Here is a 14,385-nt window from a genome sequence, read left to right as displayed (position 1 = left end):
GGGATTTCCTATAAAAATAAAATACACACAAAACATTAAGAGACCACAATGTATACAAATATGGGGCATATAAAGGGAGAGTAAAGTAAGTAAACAAGAGGCAGTATCATGAGCCACTGTGTATAACCAACATGATTATCTTTACGCATAGAAATTATTGCTGTGTTTCAGGCCTGCTTCTTCCCCTATAATAATAATAATAATAATTTGGCATTTATATAGCGCTACGAACCCTCAGGTATCTGAGCGCTGCTTATTATTACCCACGGTGTGTGGTGCTCATTTATCGACCTCGGAAGGATGAAAGGCTGAGTTTGGCCCCGCCGGGATTCGAACCTGCGTTAGCAGACTCTGCACTGATGCCAAAGCGAGCGCTCTACTCGCTGTGCCACTTGACCGGCTATGTATATGCATTATAAGATGCGATTGAATTCTAAGGAGAGTACTGTAAGAACATGTGAGAATAGCAACGTCTACAAATGTAATACCTTTTGAAATTTAAGTTTTTGACTCTCAGTGAGTCTGCGGACCTACAGCTGTGGGAAGGCACACACAAGAGCAATAGGTTACTGCTGTTTATTGCACAAAACAAATAGGGACAGGTTCATGGAGCATAAGTTCCAGGAAACTTCTCGCCGCAAGTGGGCTCGCAGGCCCCTTTTGTAACCGAGTGACGTAACAATGAGCGTCATCTGTGAAAATTCATCCCCAAACCTACCGCTACTCCGGGTTGGCTCCCCGAGTGGTAGGGTCAGTATAGGACAGTATATTGGAAAGGGTTATTGGTAGAGAAGAAGTCAGGTGGTACGCTTGGGTTGTCCCTAAAAATTGCTACTTGAAAATAGTTACATGAAGAGAGTTAAGTGATTGGTTGTCTTGTGGTGCCATCAGTGATTAGCACCCCCCGTGTCCTGATTGGTCCATCTGCGAGCCTCCAAGCCTGGGACCATCGTCGTTCCCAGCTCGCGATGTAACTGGTGTTGGCAACAAAGTGTGACTATGTGTCGGTGGAAGACAATGGGCAGGTCCTGTTACTTGCCATTAGAGCGCTGCTTCCCCACTGCTGCCGTGGCCCGAGTTTGTTACAAGCTGGGTCCCAAACGTTGGACCCCAGTGCTCCTTCAGTCTTTGAGGCTTGGCATCATTATAGGTTGTCTTGGTCACGTGTTGAGGGACCGTGTTGGAGGCAGAATTACGGGGATTTGATTTGTATTTTGCCTTCTGGCAGCTGCCGCGGTCGCAGGTGTAACCTTGGCTGGGGGAGCTCGAAATGTGGTTTGTAACATTGCGACCTTGGCTGCGGCAGCTCCAGTTTAGGGGTGGTTTTGTGTGCTCAGCACTTCATGGCTCCGTGTGAGCTGATCCAGGCCTGCCGATTCTGGTTTTGAGGTCTACTTTGGCGATGTTAAGGCGAGGGGTGTGGGAGTGCGGTGCGTTTCTTTGTGCATTGGTCCATATGGTCTTGCCTTCAGGGTTAGTTGCATAAAGCGTCTGCAAGCATGTACACAAACTCTTCTGACGTCTTGCGTTTGTGCGATGCGGTTGCTGACCTATATGAAAAATAATAACGATGCATGTCTGCGAGTGTCTATGGTCCCCTATGTCATAGCACGGAGCATGTTCTTCGTGTGGTTTTGGTGTGTGTCTGATCCAGGAGTACGGCGCCACGTGCGTTTCGGTCTGTTGTGGCTATGTCGTCGTGTCATCTCTAACAATGGTAGGTGTACGTTTGTGACGTTTAGTCATGCTGGTCCATGAGATCGGTTTCAGTTCCATTGTGGTTCCCTCCTCGTGTTCTGGGTGGGAAGCAGCCAGGATTTGCAGGTGGAGCAGGGTCACGGTGGATGTGGACATGCGGGGTAGTGGACAGAGGTGCAAACTCTTCCCGCCGAGGGTGCTTGGGTCGTGATGTTGTTGGTCATAGTTTGTACGTCGGTCGGGGGAAGGGACCATCCCATTTTCCCTCTTCAGTGGATTTATTGTAATCTGAATATACGATGCAGCCACATGACCTGGAGTGTCGATGAACATGTAAAATCAGCAGGATACCTGAAGGGAGTAGTAAAAATTTGGACTATAAAGAAGCACTTTTTCAAGAAAGAATACCAAGATGTGGAAACTGGTGAAGGAATGGTCGATAAATCAACCAGAGGAGCAGCTGAACGCCTCTGCAGGAAGGCCCGCCCCTATTTTTCCTATAAGTTGGAGACCAAAAATTGCGACATGTGCAACACCATTGATGCTGCGGATTACACGAAAAGCCTTTGAGACAAGATATTCACTGAGAAAACCCTATGTGATGTATCCCCGAAGAGAGGACGGTCTCCCGAGAGCCCCAAAGAAGTGTGAAGATGTGAAAAGGAAACGCTGGTGACGTCACAGGAAATGAGCATGACGCACCAAAAAGGATGACCAAAGAAGAGAAGGCATAGACCTTATAGAATCGGATGGCCAAGTAAAGAATTGAGAAGACTCATGTGTGGAATGAAGATTGCACATGTGAAGAAGCACTGCAGAAAATGCAAGCTGTTTTATAACCGACCCGGGGAGCCCAGGAGACAAAGCGAAAGCCGCCGCAGTCAGAAATACAAATTTGTATTTATAATTGCTGCGCCTTTGCTTTTCTTTTTTCACTTTCATTTTACATTTTCTGTGCTTCCCTGGGATTGGGGAGCAATGAAAACGTAAAATGAAAGTGAAGTAAGCCCTCCAAGCTCATGTACAGCTCTGCACTGGCTGCAGTAAGCAAAAGCTCCCAGTAGGGGGCTTTTGCTCCTTGTTTAGTGCCGCCAGGGCAGAGCTCAACATGAGCTGAGGAGGCTGCCTGAAATGGCAAAATGGATGCTCCCATGTAAACGCTTTAAGCCTTGTTTGCTCAAAGGTTTACTTAGGAACTTTGATTAAAATGATGTTTAATGCATGTTTTTCATTATTGCCCATCTGTTGGGACAATAATATTTTTTGAGCGCACTATTCCTTTAAGGACAATTAAATGCTATAAAATGGACCGTTTTACAGTCTTTCACGTGGGTCCAGGATGGAAATAGATGTGGGCATGCAAGCCTGAACCTTGATAAGAACATGCTCACACTCCCTTATGTTCCCAGGAGCAAGACGCAACCGCAAGGCCAAGCTCAAAGACAATCTGAATGGCAGACTGCATGACTGATGAGAGATGATGGGCTAATTGGGTGGAGAGACACATTCAAGTCCACCCACCAGCACCTGGGGTACCAGTTTACGCGCTGCTAGAGAATCGAATGTTCCATGAGCGTACCAACCAATTTTAGAAAGCCATATCATGAAGAGCCTTATAGTTTGAGAGCCAATCATATATTGTGTTTCTAATCACTGTCAAAAATGACTTGCACGAAGGGAGGACATTAGTCACCCACCTGAGACCCAATCACAATATGATCCCTTAAAGAAAGCATACTTATATACTCCCTTTAGTCCAATCACAATCCCATGTAGGTTTTTGTAGTTTGCCACATAGTATGACATCACGTATGACGAGTTTCTGCTATAAAAGTAATGTTTTTTATGAAATGTGTTGAGACCATGCTGTGCGACATCCGTTGATGTCCATTGTGCTCCCCGTTTTAGATAATTCAGAATTAAAAAAAGACACTTTGCCACCTTCCCGAGTCGGTCTTCTTATTTGGTGTGCGAGTTATTCTCCATCCCATCCATTGTACGATGTGTTAGCTTAATTAAAAGGACAATAAGAGTTTAAGATGACCAAAACATCTTTCTCAGAATTCTTGTATCTGATTTAATAGTGGTGGCCACAACACCCTGCCTTAATACCAAGAGTAGCACTTTCAACCAAGAGTAGCCCTTTCAAACAAAAGCTTGCATAATTTGTGTATTTCATTGCAGGGATGGTTTGTTAGCGTTTTCGTTTTTTTATTCAAGACTCATTTTGATTAGAGACTTCTTTAATTTTGTCACTCCAGTGCTACTGTTGCTTTGACTACTTACTTGCAGACACATATCCCTCTTGAAAGGTATACCCCATGTTACCTGAAAGAGGCGATGGAAGTGTACCATTTATGCTGTGCTGGTTTCACCTATGACTGAGATCACTGCTGGTTTATTAGGTGTGTTGGGCAAAGGAGGAGTTTTGAAACCACTACTCATCCCTGTACTCCTGCAACTCATCTGTCATTTTTTCAGACTTAAAGCATAATTGCTCACACCTCTAGTTACTTGGTGTTCATTACCTTAACATGCTCCACATTCATGCACAGCTTGCTGCTCTCCTGTCTAACTACCTAGGGGTCCTGCACATTACATCCATCCTCCTGTATAGCTTATTTATCTCCTCTCCCCTAGCGGCCCGCACAGATGGTCTCCCCCCTTCAGTGGTCCTTCATTCCTTAACTTGACTTTGTTCACTCTCATGTACACGTTACATTCTCCTCTTCCCAAGGATCCTGCATATGACATCCTCCATCACAGAGGCTCACCTGGTATCCCTTAATTTCCTCCAATCTTGTCCACAGCTTGCTATATCCTCTCCTCGGGGGGCCCTGCACATTGCATCCTCCAGCACAGGTGCTTGCTGCCTCTAGGGCTCTTGTATCCCCTACCATAACCTTCTCAAACCTGCTGAACAGCTTGGCGTGTCTCCTGGCCCAAGGACTCTTGCACCCCACCCCCTTATCCCCTACCCCAAACACACGCATTTATTTTTTGAAAAACGCATCGAAAACAGCCAATGTGAAATCACCACTGCAAATATGCAAAGGGCTAAAATAGCAACAAGAAAAACACAGTAAGGTGTCAGGGACACTTAAGGTGTACCACTCCAGCAGGCAATCTTGTGTACCAGTGTCCAAGCAGCAAGCAGTCCTTTTCCATCAGCAGGTCGAGTGTTCCCTTGAAGTCGTTAGGAAGAGGGCCTTTCTCCCTCCTGGGAGACCTTTATCTTCACCCCAGTGCCTGGTGACTTTGGGCAGACTATATCTGAACAAAATTCCAGCGAAATACTCTTCAAGTAGGTTCAGTTGAGGAGGTGGGAGGTTCACCCCCTTATGTAGTAATGTTGGCACAGCAGATTATTCAATCTCAAACCTGTAAGAGTCCAATTCTAGCTTCTGTAACAAGTGTCTTGCCTTCTAATGTCTGCTCCCAGAGTGCTTTGTAGGAAGTTGGGAGGGGGGCAGGAAAGAAATGTTGTTGAAGTATTTCCATGATAGTTGAACCCCTCTCCTGGGCTACACTAAATCCTCCCCATGTCTGCCTAAGATCAAAGAGACTCCAGTCATTATCAACCTAGTGTGATTCTTTGTAATTCTGTAAAAGTTGGGGTTTTCGCCCTAAGTAACCCAGGGTAATCCAGACATGGACCCCTTGCTCCCTGTGCCTTAGAAAGGCTCAGCTTCAACACACTGAGGCGGCCGAACAAGGTCGAAACACGCGTCTGGGGTTGCTGATGGTACTCTTGTTCAGATTAGAATTGCCTAGCATTTCAGTACTGTACTGCCCTTGTGGGTGGGACAATCACTGATATGCAAATAGATATTTCTCCTCTGTGAAGGGTGCTGTGAGCTAAAACGTGGTTGTAGACTCTCTTGAGTGGAAGAAATTCCATAGAACAGTAGAGGGGCCCTCACACTACTTTGTAATTGTGCAATATAATTACATACACGTTTTGGGTCGGGCAGTTGATAATAAGGCAGCAAACACATTAGGGAACCTTTAATACACAAGGGAGGTGAGAGTTCCCACAAGCATGCCGATGATGTGCAGGATCACAGCTCCAAACATACATGACCTTCGGGACCATTTTAAGTATTATAACTACATGTGGGCACCCAGCATTCAATGTACATAATAATTACTGAATCCATTTTAAGCATTAGGACAGCACAGGATGACAGCTCGACATAGCATACACCATTGTCTGTGGGGAGCAAGGCACAACCGGCTCGCTGGGGCCACAAGGATAGGCACAATCATGAGGGTTGGAAATCAACAAACTTATTTGTCCAGGAAAACCAAGGGCACATTTGTCAATGCTGGCAAAGCCGCGGTCGGGAGTGCCGGGGCTGCAGTTCATTGGTGAAACCAGTAGCAGGAGACACGAATGGCTGGTTGTCTGTGCCACACTGTATGTGGGCTCACCATCAGCGAGAGTTCCTTTCTTTACGGCGGCAGAGACCACGCTGACCTGCTCCCCCATGCAGGAGATTTACTTCTTTTCATGTGGCAATGCGCTGCTTTCTGTAGTGCCATGACGGCAGAGGCCGCTCCTTCACTCCCCCAAGCAGTAGTGGTCTGCGCAGCTTCAGTGGTGCGGCAGATGCTGCACCTCCTCTCCCAAACTGGAGAATTCCATTTTCCACTGTTTCTTTTTTCGGGATGAGATGGATCCAAATGCTGCAGCAGCACGACGCGTTCCTCACAGCAGCATGCGTGCATCTCCCCAAGGCGAGAGTTCCATTTCTATCACTGCGACAACACACCGCTCTCGTTCCCCCATTCAGGAGTCTCACTCTGTGTGGCAGCACAGGGGTCTGCGCCGCGCTACTCATCTCACCTGAAGCAAGAGCATCATATCCTTAAGTGCAGCAGACGGCGCCCCACATCATCTCCTTCTCCTCTAAGGCGGGAGACCATATGAACAGAGATGCTCAGGGCTCTGCGGCAGCGTCAGCCTATATCAAATGGGACCTCGCTAGCACGGCCAAAGGTCGTCGGGGGAGAACCAACATGATGCAAGCACCCGAAGAAGCACGCACCAGCATTACTGGGCAGCATGAAGGGTAATCACAAATCCTTCCTTCATCACCAGTTGTTATGGAGCCTGGTAGGGCCAGCACCCCTCCTACATGCATTCATGAAGTTACAACACTTACCTGGACCTTCCCACCACCATTGCACAGCTTGCTGATTTCCTCTCCTGTGGGCCACTGTTACCATGCCTTCCTTATGCACAGCTCCCCCCACTTCACTAGGGCCCCTGCCTCCCTTAAATTGACCACCTCTCCACCCACTCGCGCAGCTGCTCGCCCCTGTCTGTGGCTTACCTTGACCTCCTCCACCCTCCTGCACATCTTGCTGATCTTGGTACTAAGGTCCTCCTTCTCCAGTTTGCCAGAGTTGGCGAGCACCTCGGTCACGAAGGATGACATGTCAGCAGCGGGCGCTCCAGTGGCGGGACGCCTTCTGCCGCCGGTCCCCACTCTGGCCCCGCAGAACGTTCAAACTCTGCCTGACAGGGTAGCGTCGTGGACACAGAGAAAGGACTAGGCCTGCACGCAACGCGAGCCGCCATCTTGAAAGGGAGCCGCTTTCACAGCAAACTACGTACTTATAGCCGCCAGTCATACAACATGAGTTCCATCCACTTAGCTGTATGTAAGAGAATGATTAAAATGTAATGACGTTTAATTACACTTTTCATACTCACACTGTGATGCCTAACTTATATTCCAATAACAATTTTGTAAATGTAATTATGTGCCAATAGCAGAAAGAAAATATGAGTTTGATGTGCTCATCCCTATTAAACTTCGATTGTCTCTTTATTTTTAGTTTGCTCACATAATGCGGGTGTGGGTGGGATTTTCTAAAATGGCCGATGGAGTGTGTTTAGGTTTATTATGGGGGCACACAGACACTGCCTGCGCGAAAATATAAAGGACAAGGCAATCCAATGGAGGCGAGAGTAGGGGTGTGTTAGCGCAAAGTTTCCTGGAGCTGCCGAGGTGTATCATGTCATGGCATGCTATGTTTACAACTAGTATGCGATGTGCGCAAAATTATATGGTTCTTGAGACTGTGTTGTTATGTGATATTTGTAAGTTTTTTCTGTGCCTGGACAAGAACACCCGAAAGCATTTCAAGTTTTTTCAAGAGGAGAACAGATCTAAGTTTTTTTCTGTTGACATACTGTCAAAATGAAAAGATAGAACATTGCACGTTTTTTCAAAGGGAGAACAGATCTAAGTTTTTTTCTGTTGACACTGTCAAAATGAAAATATAGAACATTGCAAGTTTTTTCAAGGGGAAAGCAGATCTAAGTTTTTTTTTCTGTTGACATACTGTCAAAATGAAAAGGTGGGTGGAAAAAAAGCAAGATTTTGCTTATGTGGGTGAGCACTCAATTGATGCTTATGAACTGGCAAGGAGATTGGCAGTTGTGGCAACTGACTAGGGCGGGTGTCACCAAAATCAGTTTAGCTGACATTACCTCCAAGACCCTCTTCCTTGTCGGGGGCCCGCCCCCATTACCAGATATGCCAACCCTCCCGATTTAGGCGGGAGACTCCCGATTTTTAAATGAAAAGTATAGCAAAATATTGCTATTTTTCACGTAATCCCGCCTGATATAATTCTAGCCCCAATGCACTCCTATGGGGAAATTAATTTCTCCCGAATACTCCCGTGAAATTTCCCTCCTGTGTGCCTCAGAATGTTGGCATGTATGCATTATTTTTTTTATTTTTTTTTCATTTAGTTTGTACAAACTTTTGAAAAAAGAAAATTATTACATTATCGTTATCATGCTCTTCCCTAGCAAACTTAGTTTCTAAAATTTTTAGTATGTATTTCTTCTAAACCATTTTACAAGTTCATCGGAGGCGGCTCCCTTTCACTCAACTCCATCAGAGTCTGTCTAGGGCCGCTTTGCCCTTTTGGGGATCTCGCCTGCTTCAACCTATTTCTTGTAGCAACATGCGATTTCTTACATTTCTTACTCCATTTCTCGCATCTTGATTTCCATCTGTTGTAGAAACAATGTGAGTGCCAGCGACAATTTTTTATGGGCGCTACAGTGTAAGCGGCACCACCACTCTTCCTCGCTATATGTTGCGACTAAATCTCTTTCAGTAGCCAAATATTTCGTTCTCAGAGCTTTGAGTTCACTGCAATACAAGATCAAGTGTTTCAGCGATTCATTCTCTATTTGGCAGAAGCGGCATTTTGAATCCTTGTTCGGCAGTTTCTTTCTGTGCATTTCCACTTCTCTTGTTTCGTACAAATTCAACCTAAATCTTAGGTAAGATCTTCTTCGAATTTTGCATGGAAACATTTCCAGATATTGTAGTGTCTGCACTCTTCCCTTTGCTTCGCCAGGATGATTTGTCATACATTTGTGGGAGTTTCTTTTCTCAATTGTTTTGATCCAGTCGTGTTCCATTACTTTCTTTTTCACAGCGTTTGGATTGGTGGTCAGCTGGTTCTCCTCAGCTCCTAGCTCTTGTAGTATCTTTTTGCAATTCAGTCTCCATTGTTGGAGTATCGGCTTTGGCTGCTCTTTTTCGTGCTCTGCCAGTATTTTGAACTGTGGAGCTGAGACCTCAATTGTCTTGCTGTATAGGGTCAGCATGTTCCAAGTGATTTTTGCATCCGGGGTTGGTAATCCTACTTCATAAAGTACACATGCCGTTGGGTAGCTTGTTGGAATTTGCAAGATCTTTTTCCAAAACGACCCCTCGCACCTTGACCATATTTCGCTTGAGCATCCAAACATGCATTCTGCTCCAAATATAAGGGCTGGAATTACCTTGCTTTTGTAGAAATGTATCACAGGCTTGAAAGAGAATTTCCCATACTTGTTGTGGACTTCCCATGCTTGTGCCGTTAATTGCTTACATTTACTTATCGTTTGAGATACCATTGGATCGTCACGTAAGCTGGAATTAATGTGTACTCCCAGGTATCTACTGCTCTTTACTTTTTGGATTTTTTCTTTCCCCATTGCCCACTAGATTTGATGTTTTCTTGGAGCTGCCCCTTTTAGATTTTCAAAGATCAGGATCTCTGATTTTGTCGTGTTGACTTCTAGGCCCATCTTCGCCGTGTATTCTTTCAGAGCCGATAGCTTGCGTTGCAGTCCTATTGGAGTAAGGTCTAATATCACAATATCATCTGCGTATAGGAGCCAGCTGACTTTAGTTCCATTCAATGTAGGTGGGGTACTTCTCACTTCTTCAAATGCTTTCCCCACCTCGGATATGTAGAAGTTAAATAATGTTGCGCCTAGGGGGCAGCCTTGCTTTATTCCCCTGGCAGTTGGTATTGCGTTTGAATAGTTGCCTTGTGTGTCTAGCCGAATTTTAACTGTGGTTTCCGAATACAATTCTCTTATTGCCAAAATGAGACTCATGGGGCATCCTCGATCTTTCAGGTTCTGCCAAAGAGTTTCGCGATCTACTCCGACAAACGCGTGGGCCAGGTCTATAAAGGCTAGGTACACCTTCTGTCCCGATCTGATCGCTTCCATTTTGAGCAAGTTTAGTATTAACAGATTTAGGCTGCACCCTGCACCCTTAACAAAGCCTGTCTGTCTGATGTCAATTGAGTTACTTTCCTTCAGCCGGGTGTTCAACTTTTGTAGTAACATGGTAGCAAAGATCTTCCCCACTACATCCAACAGGGCGATTGGCCGGTAATTCGTTGGTGTTAGCCGACATCCTTTTTTAAAGATCGGTACTATTATACCTTCTTTCCATGTCAGTGGTATTTTAGCTTCTTGCGTGATGTTTCGAAATAGCCTGTCACAGAATGAGGACCATTCCTCAGTGTTTTCTTTCAACATCTGATTTGATAGTCCGTCGGGCCCTGCTGCCCTTGACTCACTGCATTTCTTTATACAGTCGTGTATCCCCTTATGTTCAAAGTTTAAGTCCCATGGTTGGATTTTGGGAAACTCAGGTGATTTCGATGCCATTTTCTTCTCAAATAAGGAGCTGTAATGTGTTTCCCATTGGCTTTCTGTAACCATGTTTTTGGTCATTGCCTTTTGCGGATTGTCCACCTCATTTATTAATGACCAGAAACCTCTGGTATTTCGCTGTCCTAGGGTCTTCAACATGGTTTCAGCATCCTTTTGGTCCCGCACTGCTCTATGGCTTTTCACCCAGTTCCTGTAGTTATTCTTCAGTGATCTCAACTTTCGCTTCTGTTCTTCCTCGTTTACGTTTCCTATCTTTCTACAGTTTTTCCTTAAAGCTCTTTTTTTTCGGGCTATTTCTATATCATACATATGTTTCTTGTAGAACGGTTTCCCCTGGCAATTGACTTTCAGCCTGTAAATTTCCATAAATTCTCTGTATTCAATTAAGTGGTCATTCCGGGCGCTAGGGTGGGGTTTTATGCCATCTGTCAGTGTCTTTATATCTTTGGCTATCATTCTCAGCCGTGTTCTGCCCGGCTCCAATTCAAATGGTTGATTTGGTTGTGCCTGTTTCTTGAGAGTGGGTTGATTCCAGGTGAGAGAGACTAAATTATGATCGCTATGGGTGGTTTTTATCACCTTCATTGATGATATTTCTTCTGCCATTCCCTCGGTTACAAAAAAGTAATCAAGGATTGACTTTTGCTGCCCTCTCTCCCATGTCGCCACTGCTGGGATATCTCCCATTATATTCCTGTTCATCATGTTCAGTGCACGATCCTCCATCTCTTCCAGCCATGTTCTTTTTTTTTTTACTTCATTTATTGATGTTTTTGTTTTCCCAGTTTTTTTTCCGTATAGTTCTAATAATTTTAGATTGAGATCTCCACATATCACCATGTTCAGTTCTCTCTCAGTCGACATCACCTTGTCTACCGCATCCAGCAGGTCGTCCATTAGATTTCCTTGTTTTGGATCTTGGTGATTCCAGTAGATATTGAATATGTGTACTATTTTTTTCAGTGTTCCATTTGCTATTTTTGATTCTATTTTTGTATATTGTATGTTGTTTGAATGATTTCTCGTCTCTCGGATTTCAAAACCACTCCTGCGATTCACCAGAATTAACTGGCCTGACATGGGTCTACCCTTTTTCTTGACTATAGTAGGGTTCATGGCCACCTCAAACCCATCAATACACGGGCAAGTCGACAGCCAAGTTTCTTGCAAACACAGGATGTCACATTTTCTTAGCATTTCATTTGAACTGTTTGCAAGATGGGTAAAACCTCTGGTATTCCATGTTGCCCATATTACTTGATTTCGTCCTTCTTGACGTTAGCTTCTCGATGGATCGTTTAGGGCCTTTGCTAACCATGCCCATTTATATTCTTCTTCCACACTACTTTCACTGATTCCATTGGAGTCCTGATTGCTTGGGCCTGCTTTTGCTTGTATGTTAGATACTGTGATTTCAATATTTGCTCCTTTTGGCTCTTCACTCCTCAATGACGAGACTCTCCATGTTTCTTCAGCCACCGATGGTTTTTCCTCACTCACGTTTTTTTTGGGTGGGTGGATGGGAGGCTGAGGGTTATTCATCTGTAGACTCTCCTTTGTTGCAAGTAGATTGTCTACTTCGTAAATCTGGAAACCCGCTTCCCTTATTTGCTTTCACACCTCATGATCAGTTGAGTTATCTTTATCGATTCTATATGTAGCAATGCGCTTGATCGACCATGTTCGTTTATCAATTCCACGCAACTTAGTTCTGCACTTCTGATTGCCCGAAGAATCGCAATCGATTGAAAAAGATTTAATACAGTGTTTCGGTTAAGCGTCTTGTCGCTCTTTTTTGGTTCAATCCTTTCAATCAGTAATCTGAAATGTGTTGTAGACTCCTTCGCACAGTTCTGGCCTTGTCCAGTTTTGTTTTTTGGACTGTTATCTAGTCTCTTATTCTTTGCACTTGTTTCTTCCATAGTTGTTAAGTTTTTACTCCCTCTTAACATTGGAGATTTACACTCTGATCGATTCAGTCTTGGTTTAGCTTCTCTCTGCATCAGTTTTTTGTTCTTCTCTTGCTCCAATTTATTTTTCATCAGGCGGATTTTCAATTTTTTTTCTATGGTATAGAAGGGTTTAATCTGCACTGTGTCTTCTTCCCTCAGACTTGCTTGGTCATTGTTTTGCTTCTCCGGAGATCTAATTAGGCGGATGACTCTCTCACTTGTCAAATCCTCCTTCTGGCCCTCCTTCTCCGCTACCTTTGGTGTAAGTTCTTTTAATCCCTCAACCCTTTTCGTTGGGGACATCTCTGCGACACTTGCCGTCCCATCTTCATTGTCATCCTGTATGCTGTATACTGACATGTTCATCAGATCATCTTCGTCACACTCTTGGGTCTGTTCATTTGTGGGCTGGTTATTCTTTTGCCCTTTTTCTTTTAAGTTAGTTGTTCCTTGCTTATCACTTATCTCACTGGGTCCCGTTTGTTTTTTAACTTCCTTGGGCATCTCAGTGTTGTTTATTGTCAGGTTTAAGGCCTTGATGTTTCTGAAAAAATTTGCAGAACTTTTGCCATTTTTGTTCTTTGGTGCGGCCATATTTTTAGTTTTTTTTTTACATTTCCCTTGTCTGATGTTACAATTTTTTTTGGTATTTTCACTGTTCTTAGGATCAAATATCTCGAACCACTCTTGATCGGGACTCCTGGCCTTGGATGTATTCGGCTTCGGTGACGAACCACTTGCCTTGTTGTCCTCACACTCGGCGATGATTATCACGGGGGTTACAGTGTCGGCTGATACGGGGTTCCCCTCTTTTCTTGGTCCCTCGCTCTTGTCTACAGCTCTAGGGCATCCTTTGGGGGACCCTTGCACTTTGTTCTCTGCGTTATCGGGACTCTTGTCATCTGCCACCAGCTGCGCTTCCTTTGCCTGGATACCAGGCCTTTTTTCTTCTCGCTCTGGCTTCTCAATTTCGGTGTTTTTAGAGAGGAGACCTTTGTCGGGTCTTATTTTGTCTGATTTAGCTGTTCTGCTTTTGTTTGATAGCGTTTGTTCCTTTGTTTGCTCTGGCAGGGTTTGGCACTCCTGCTCTACTTGTGCCGCTTTACATGGTTCTGATGATTGTACTTGTGTTTTAGTATACGCATATCTTCTATCTTGTTCTTTATTTAAGGTTATTAGAGCTTGTTTGGCAACCTCTGCTAGCAGCCGTTTATCCTCAGCGTTATTTTTTAAGGCATCTTTCAGCAAAGTGGTTGCATGTTCATATCCGCGACATGTCATTTTGTTTTGGAGGGCCATTTCAAGCATGTCGCTTTCCATTTTGATCACTTTTGTATTTAGAAGTGCAATCAATGTGTTCTGATCTTTGCACGTGTCATTAAGTTGCTCATAGAGCTTTGTTAGTGGTGTTACAGCTATAGTTGTAGCCGACATCAGAATTGGTCTGAGTTCGTTCACCGCTTTTTCAATTGCCGCTTTCGAAGTCAGAATTCCATCTCTTGCTTTCCTCGGAGGTAATTTAATATTTTTGTTTTTTGTCTGGGCCTCGCATCCTGTTTCCGTATCAATCTCCGTGGATCCAGGTGGGGACTCAAGGGTCTCCTGCTCGGGCACTCTAGATTTAATTAGTTCATTGCTACAGGAGGCAGGATCGCTATCTGTCTTTAGCATATTATTTTTTAAACGTTTTTGAGAGTGGTAGAATTCAGACTCAGAGCTGGTTGTTTGAAGGATGTTTTT

General features: G+C 44.5%; 1 protein-coding gene across 1 annotated transcript in view; it reads right to left on the bottom strand.

Annotated features, from left to right (window-relative positions):
• The window catches only part of ZW10 (zw10 kinetochore protein), a 270,359-nt gene extending 263,128 nt beyond the window's left edge, over positions 1-7,231 (bottom strand). The window contains exon 1 of the mRNA XM_069614236.1: positions 7,038-7,231. Coding sequence (XP_069470337.1) covers positions 7,038-7,142 — 105 coding nt within the window. The 5' untranslated portion in view covers positions 7,143-7,231. The remainder of the gene's footprint in view (positions 1-7,037) is intronic.
• Positions 7,232-14,385: the final 7,154 nt, after the last annotated feature.

Source organism: Ambystoma mexicanum, chromosome 9 (assembly GCF_040938575.1).
Source record: "Ambystoma mexicanum isolate Mex_15411 chromosome 9, UKY_AmexF1_1, whole genome shotgun sequence".
NCBI classification, from domain to species: Eukaryota; Metazoa; Chordata; class Amphibia; order Caudata; family Ambystomatidae; genus Ambystoma; species Ambystoma mexicanum.
This window is presented reverse-complemented; position numbering and strand designations above follow the sequence as displayed.